General features: G+C 41.6%; 1 protein-coding gene across 2 annotated transcripts in view; it reads left to right on the top strand.

The window, feature by feature from the left end:
- nudt6 (nudix (nucleoside diphosphate linked moiety X)-type motif 6) overlaps positions 1-8,348 on the top strand; it is a 47,410-nt gene that overhangs the window by 31,456 nt on the left and 7,606 nt on the right. For both annotated transcript variants that reach the window (XM_024280021.1, XM_024280030.2), the window contains exon 4: positions 2,420-2,475. In XM_024280021.1, the coding sequence (XP_024135789.1) occupies positions 2,420-2,475 (56 nt within the window). The remainder of the gene's footprint in view (positions 1-2,419; positions 2,476-8,348) is intronic.

Raw genomic sequence — 8,348 nt, 5'->3', positions numbered from 1 at the left:
GTCTGCCGAGTCTTTCCGGCCTCCTCCCCCGCCAGCGAATCCAACTCACCACCAGGTAGTGATCAGTGGACAGCTCAGCCCCTCTCTTGGAAGACACATAGATCAGATTTATTGTGAAGAGTTCTACAAAAATCTACAGTAAATGAAATCCTTCAAAGATTTCTCGGTACCGGGGATTCTCTCTCTGAAGGAAGATCTGTTAATACAGACATTTGAAAATAAATAAAATAATTAGTTGTCTCTAGTTAGTCAATTTGTGGTTTCTTCAGTAATATGTATCTCATGTATGGTCATTATTATTAATTTATTACTGATTTATGGAAGTTTTTTAGTTCCATCAGACTCTGAATTTGTTTTAACCTTTAATTTTTTTTCTGAATTTTTTTAACCCCTAAATTTTTATTTTGAATTTTATTAACCTCTGAATTCATATTCTGAATTTTTATTCTGAATTTTTTTAACTTCTGAATTTTTATTCTGAATTTTCTTAACCTCTGAATTTTTATTGTGATTTTTTATTGTGATTTTTATCCTGAATTTTCTTAACCTCTAAATTCTTATTCTGAATTTTTTTAACCTCTGATTTTTTTCTGAATTTTTTTAACCCCTGAATTTTTATTCTGAATTTTCTTAACCTCAGAATTTTTATTCAGAGTTTTTTTTTCAACCCTTGCTTTTTAAACAGCAAAATTTTATGCTCCCAAAAATATTTTCTATCTTAAAAAAATCAGTGTTTTTAATTTCGAGACTTAAAATTTCGATGGGTCAGAAATTCAACATAAAAAAAGTCAGAGTCTGATGGAACTTAAAAACTTGCATACTGATTTGCCTGCTTTTTAATTCATTATTTAATATATTTATTTATTTTATTCATTATTTTGTGTTAAAAACAAAGATATTTGATAACATTTGAATGTTTTAACAGTGTTTTTCTTGTGAAATGCGGCCCGGCCTCACCCAGACTCTGCCTCCAGTGAATTGAGTTTGAGACCCCTGTGTTAGAGGTTTTGGAGATAAAGTCAGAGAGGCCAGACTGAGATGGTTTGGACATGTTCAGAGGAGAGACAGTGAATATATTGGTAGAAGGATGCTGAGTCTAGAGCTGCAGGGAAGAGGTCTAGAGGAAGACCAAAGAGGAGGTTTATGAATGCAGTGAATGAAGACATGAAGGTGGCTGGTGTTAGAGTGGAGGATGCTGAAGACAGGGATAGATGGAGGAAACTGATTCGCTGTGCTGACCCCTGAAGGGAAAAGCAAAAAAGAAAAGAAGTAGTCAAATACAGTATTTACTAGGGATGCAACAATACAGTTTGCTCACGGTTCAATACGTATTGAGAAGAAAAAAAACTGAACTCCTATAATTCCACAGCTTATGATTTATTTTGCAAACAGAAACAACATAACAAAGAAATGAGATTTTTTTTCAAGTGCACAGCTTTTGGAATTTATTGCAGAATCACACTTAAATAGAACTCTTGTAAACATTACAACTTGTATACAATTTAATCAAATGTAAAAGTGTCTCAGTCCTCAAAACTTGTAAACATGAATATTATAAACTCCAACAATCTAAGCTGTGCTCTTAAGTCTTGACATTCTGCAGTACTGCACTCTTAATTTTCCAGGGGCCATTGTATAATAAACATTTACAAAGATATAAGCTCTCTGATGCCTGAGAAGTCCGGCTGTACGTGGAAAGTTTGTTTTGCCAAGTCATCTTCAATTTGCGCACTTGTTAATAAAGTGCAGGTATATATAGATTTTTCTGTGAAATATGGACATGCTGGTACACTATATTGTGGGTGAACTGTTTTTATTAAATGACAAAAGCCCTCATTATCAACCACTGAAAAAGACTACAGAGATTTAGCAAAAACACTCTGTGGTGTCAGATATTTTCTTGTGTTTATCTGAGGTAACACTGTAAGTCTTTTCAAATATATCTGAGATGTTTTCATTGTATTACCTGCTTAGTTGTTGAACTCTTAGACGGTGACAGGGCTGGGTGATGACGTCAGAGATGGGCGGTCATGTTGGCCACATGTGTTCCCCACATTGTACGATATAGAGATGAGGCGAATCTTGCAGACAGTGTACCTCTTATCAACACATTTCACTCCCTGGTCATCACATTTGACGGTGATTCCTAGATGTCTCCACACCGCCGGTTTTAGTGTCGGTGGCGCGTCTTGAATACACGGTCACATGCTAAAGGCTCGAAGTGGTACTGAATAAATAAAATGCGTATCATGAAAAATTCTGCACCAAACCGTGGAACACGTATCGAATGGTTCAGTTTTATATTGAATATTGTAGTATCCCTAGTATTTACCATGCAATTTTATTATCTGTAACAGTCTGTAATGGCCTGTGCTGCTGAATGGAATAAAGCAGTGTTTTTTTTGTTGTTGTTTTGCAGGTGCAGTTGTGGATGAATCAACTGGAAAAGTTCTTGTTGTCCAAGACAAGAACAAGGTGATTCAAGTTATACTTTGCTGTGTTTTGTTAGAATTTTTCTTTTGAGGGAAGGGTTTTTATTTAAGTAAAAAGGGTTTTTATTTTATTTTATTTATTAAAGGTTTTTATTTATGTATGTAAGTTTGGTGGTGTGATGTTCTGTTTGATAGAGAGTTATAGAAAAATAGTATCTTCAAAATCTCACATCACTTCCACTCGATGACATCATCAACTGTCGCCAGTCAGCTATGCTAGCACGGAGCTGCCAGCTCTTGGAAATAAACATTAGTCAGAGCAGGCTGCGCCAGGATCTCTCTCTACCATGTTTTTTTTTAAACCTAATGATTGGAATGGCTCATCTGCTACTTCTTTCAGGGCTGTTTTCTACCCCTTTGGGGCCTTTAATTGATCTGCTGCTACTTTGTTTACATGACCAAGTGTTGAAGCTTAGGAATACCTTTCTTATTTACAGTTATCTTACCCCATAAAACAAAAATCCTTACTTACATTTAAATGCAAACTGTGCTTCAAAGCACACCTACATCAAGAAATACACTTCTCCTTTGTGGCACTTTGTGGCACAAAGGAGAAGTTTTACCTCAAAAGGCCTTTTGCCTGTAGTTTTGTGTCAAAATGAATGATGGGCGTACATTAACTCTGTTGCACATCATTAACCCTTGTGTTATCTTATGGGGTCCAGTTGACCCCACCCTTACACTGATGTGCGATCCCTCCCATGACAAAGGTGGACAGGCTTTTATATCTGCCACGGATATGGCATTTTTCCATGTCAAAACTCCGCACAGAAATAAGACATCTCCATGCATGTATCAAACATTCCTCACGGATAATTTAGCCCCCGCGAGCACTTTCTACTCCTGCGCGCTCGTGTCTAAACCTCCCGCAAGAAGAAAATGTTCTTGCGCGCGAGAGACTGTCTACTTCTGCATGCGTGAGCTGGTCCCTCAAGCACGAGTGATACAGCAGAATCTCAGTGAGCGCGTGCATGCACAACCTTTTGGTCATGTGCGCTTGTGGGGACTCTGTCGCAGAGCATCTTTCTGCTCTCCGATCCACGGCTCGGGGAACGGCATCCAATCCAGCACAGCAAACCACCATATCCCGTCAACGGCTGCCTACCACTCGGCGAGCAGTGACTTCCAAACTCGGAAAGCTTTTCCTACACGGGACCCCATTCTGGTGAGCGTAAACCAGTGATTGTCGGCATGATGTCTTCTACCTCCTCGGCTCTCACCCCTCTTTCCTGCCTCACATGTCATATGTGTAGTCGAGATCCTGCCTCATTTAGTGAAGATGAAGGTAGCTGTGTTAACTGTAGTCTGATCTCAAACTTGCTATCCAGGATCTAAACTTTTCTCCTCATCTGGCCTCTCCGGTTGTTAGTTTGAATTTTGATCCAATGGATCCGGTTTGCATGGGAGTACCGGCGTTTCTACGTCGGACAGCTGTAGCAGCAGGCGTAAGTGGCGCCAGGGGAAGCGAAGCGGGAGAATCATTCGCCTTCGTGCCTGCTGTCCCAGCTCTTGGGCTAACGTGTACCGCGCCTGTACCCCTGGAAGTGGTCTGTTTGCCCCATGGAGATTACTTTGGCGTCTGAAGCCGTGCCTGATTCCTGTAGTCAGAGGTAACCTTGAGGCTGACTCCCCTGTCAGAGCGGAACGTTTTTGAGTTTGCTGGAGAAGGAGCAACTCATCGAATCTGGTGGAAGTTCCGAGGGTGACGCGCTCCGCTGCTGAGTCATCACCGGAGACCGCGGACCCACCGTCAACACCAAGGAGGTTTGGATTGATCAATGCTCGATCTGTTATGAACAAAACTTTTATCTTGAAAGACTTTTTTGATGCACAGAAGCTGGACTTTCTGGGTATTGTAGAAAGCTGGATCCCTCCTGCTCAGACAGGTGTTCTGCTGGAACTTTTACCCGAAAACTGTTTGTGTTTTAATTTGCCGCGATCTGTGGGCAGAAGAGGAGGTCTGGTGTGTGTTTTTAAGTCATATTTATTTTAAACACCTTACACCATCTTTACTTCTTAACTTTTTTGAGTTTTCTCTTTTTGATTCAGGCCCATCCTTTTCTTTCTTAGGAATTTTAATATATTGTCCACCTAAGTTTAATGTAAGGTTATTAACAGATAAACTGCTGTACACTTTTATGCCTGATTATGAGCATGTGTTGGTCTTGGGTGATTTTAATATTCATGTGTGCTGCCCTGACAAACCACTTGTTAAGGACTTTTTTAATGTTTTAGATTCTTTTAATCTTGTGCAGTGGGTTTCTGACCCAACACACGCTCATGGACATACGCTGGACTTGGCTCTGTCTTTTGGGTTTCCTCTCACCTCTGTTGAGACTGTGGAGACTGCGTTCTCTGATCATTCAGCAGTGTTATTTAACTTTGTTCTGCCATTGATGACTGTCCCTAAACCTGCTCCTATCAGATGGGTGCAGGGCTTGGACAAAGGACAAGCTGCTGAATTTTATGCTTTATTTTCACTGGAGTGGCCGACTTTATCCTCATCCCCGATCACCACAGATTCTTTCCTCTCTCAGTTTGATCTGCTGTTCTCTAAAATCTTGGGTGAGATTGCCCCCCTCACCATCAGAAAACCAAGGCACACATCTGTGCCCTGGATCTTTGAGGAAATCCGAGGCTTAAGACAGGACTGCAGAAAAGCTGAGAGAAAATTTAAGAAGAACAGACTCCAATTTTCCCAGGATCTTCTGAGGGATAAACTGTACATCTAAAATGAAGCTGTCACAAAAGCTAGGGGACAATTTTACTCCAATATAATCTCCTCTGCTTTGGGTGATCAACGGATCATTTTTAACACTTTTGGTTCTTTATTGGACTCAGGTGGGAGTGGAAACTCTATGGAGAGCTCATTTTTATGGACAAGGTTGCTGATATTAAGTCCTCTCATGCAATGTTGCACTCACTCTCCACCAACACCAGTAGCTAAGCTTGAATCATTTTCATTGGTGTCCCTGTTTGAAGTAGAAAAAGTGGTATCAAGGCTTAAACCAGCTGGTTCCTCTCATGATGTTCTGCCAGCTTGGTTTTTTAGCCCTTCCACTCTCTTTGGGTTCCAGATGACTCCAACGACATATTGATTTTTGATTCCTTCCATGACAAATGTGGACAAAGTTGGACAGGATTTTATATCTGCCATGGACATTAGTGAAACTCAAAAATCAATGATAAAAAAACGGTCAGCGCACTGTCCAGATGACCCCACTTTTAATGTAAACAAGCTAAGGACCGCGGAAGGGTTAAAAAAAATCTTTTCAGTGTTGGGACCAGCAGTTTTAACTATTTTAAACACTAGTCTTGAGTGCACTCAGGTTCCACTGAGTTTTAAACGAGCTGTAGTGAGGGCACTGCTGAAAAAACTAGGGCTCGACACTGCATTGTTTTCCAACTACAGGCCGATTTCCCACCTACATTTTTTTGCTAAAGACCTGGAGAACATTGTACATAAACAGTTGATTGCCGTTTTAAATGCACATTAGATTCTGGAACCTTTCCAGTCGGGTCTTGGGTCCAGACACAGCACAGAAACCGTACTTTAAAAATTTTTTAATGATGTTTTCATAGCAACAGATGCGGGTAATCTGGTTGTTCTTTTAATATTAGATCTGTCTGCAGCCTTCGACACAGTTGGTCATGAGATCCTGATAGGTTGGTTGGAACAATGTGCGGGGCTTTTGGGGGAAGCTCTACAGTGGATGCGGCCTTACCTTACAGACCGGTCCTTCTGTGTAAAAATGGGCTCTCACTCATCCAAGTGTTACCCCCTGAAGTGGGGGGTCCCCCAGGGGTCGGTTCTGGGCCCTTTGCTATTTTCTATTTATTTACTGCCATTGGGAGTGTTGTTTCGGAAGCATAAGGTGGATTTCCACCTCTATGCTGACGATTGCCAGATTTATGTCCCTATATGTAAGGGACCAGACCACACCATTAAATGATAATCGACTGCCTTGCTGAAGTCAAGCTGTGGATGTCGGAAAACTTTCTTGGCCTAAATGAAAACAAAACTGAGGAGATTGTGTTTTCCCCTAGTGGTGGAAAGAATCATGACATCGATCTCCTCTCTCTTGCCCCTTTTGAGCAGTCTGTGGTCACAAGCTTGGGTGTTAAACATGATGCTGCTCTGAAACTCGACCTCCAAATAAATGCGGTGACCAGGTCCTGCTTTTTTCGGATGCAGCGACTAGCTAGGATCAAGTCTTTTATTTCAAAAAAACAACCTTGAAATTGTCACTCATGCCTTTGTGCTGTCCAGACTTTATTATTGCAGCTCTCTATATTCTGGGTTACCTAAGGCTTCAGTAGCCAGGCTGCAGCTGGTCCAAAATGCAGCAGCAAGATTTATTTGTGGGGCAAAAAAGTCTGACCACATAACCCCGATCTTGGCTTCTTTGAACTGGCTCCCAGTGCAGTACCTGATTTTGACCAAAATATTAGTTTTTACTTTTAAGTCACTGGCAGGTATGGCACCTCTTTTATCTTTCCAGTCTGGTTTTAAAATACTCCCCCATTAAGTCCTTACGCTCTGCAGACCAGGGTCTGCTGGTTCCCAGAACCAAACGTAAGTTCCGGGGGGATCGTGCTTGTGCTGTGCTGGCTCCTAAACTATGGAATCAGTTGCCACCAGCTATTAGAGAGATGAGGTGCTTGGAGAGCATTAGCCGAGCCTTCGAATTCTATTTTATGTTGGTTTTATCTCTGTTTTAAAATTGTTTTATTTGGTCTTATCTCTGTTTGAAAATTATTATTATTATTTTTTTTTCATATTTTGTCTTTTTATGAATTATTGTTGCACAATGCTCTGTGTTTGTTTTGCCTGTTTACAGCACTTTGGGCCTCCTTGACTGGTGGTGGAAGGTGCTCTATAAATCAATAAATTAAATGAAAATGAAAAGTCTTCTAAAGCCTCCACTTGTCTCTTAGACCCAATCCCCACTAAACTTTTTAAAGAAATCTTCCCCCTTATTAGTGAATCCATATTAACCATAATAAATACCTCTCTAGAGACTGGTTATGTGCCTCAGTCTTTTAAATATGCAGTTGTTAAACCTCTTTTGAAAAAACCCAGCCTGGATCCTGACATTCTAGCCAACTATAGACCAATATCTAACCTCCCATTCATATCTAAAATCATAGAAAGAGTTGTAGTAAAGCAGCTACAGCGCCACCTGCAGGGCAACAATCACTTTGAAGATTTTCAGTCAGGGTTCAGACCTCACCATTGCACTGAAACTGCACTGGTCAGGGTTACTAATGACTTGCTGTTGGCTTCAGAAAAGGGACTAATCTCTATTCTTGTCCTGTTAGACCTCAGCGCAGCCTTCGATACCATCGACCACAGCATCTTACTCCAGAGACTAGAGCATGACATAGTGATCAGAGGATCTGCCCTCCTGTTGGGGTTCCTCTCTGCTAGTCTGTGAGAGCTGTGTTTGGTGACCTCAATTACTCAGCTGGATCCAATCACCTACTTAGCCTCTCCTATAAAAGCCTGGCTTCTGCTTTTCCTTCCTGCCTGATTGTCTGTGCTCCTTGCCCAGCTTCAAGCCAGTCTGCCTGCTAAGCCAAGCTCCAACTCCAAGCCAGTCTGCCTGCTAAGCCAAGCTCCAGCTCCAAGCCTGTCTGCCTGCTAAGCCAAGCTCCAGCTTCAAGCCAGTCTGCCTGTTAAGCCAAGCTCCAGCTTCAAGCCAGTCTGCCTTCTCATCCCCAGCTCGGGGGGCGTGAGAACTGGAGGGTCGCGCCCGTGACTGTCTCCACCTGTCAATCATTCGAGGCAACTGTATGCCAGATATCTGGACCAACGCCAACTGTTGTTGCCACCATCTACCGGCCCCCAAAACC

Source organism: Oryzias melastigma, linkage group LG17 (assembly GCF_002922805.2).
Source record: "Oryzias melastigma strain HK-1 linkage group LG17, ASM292280v2, whole genome shotgun sequence".
NCBI classification, from domain to species: Eukaryota; Metazoa; Chordata; class Actinopteri; order Beloniformes; family Adrianichthyidae; genus Oryzias; species Oryzias melastigma.
Note: the sequence above shows the minus strand (reverse complement) of the source record. Positions and strands in the feature narration are given on the sequence as shown.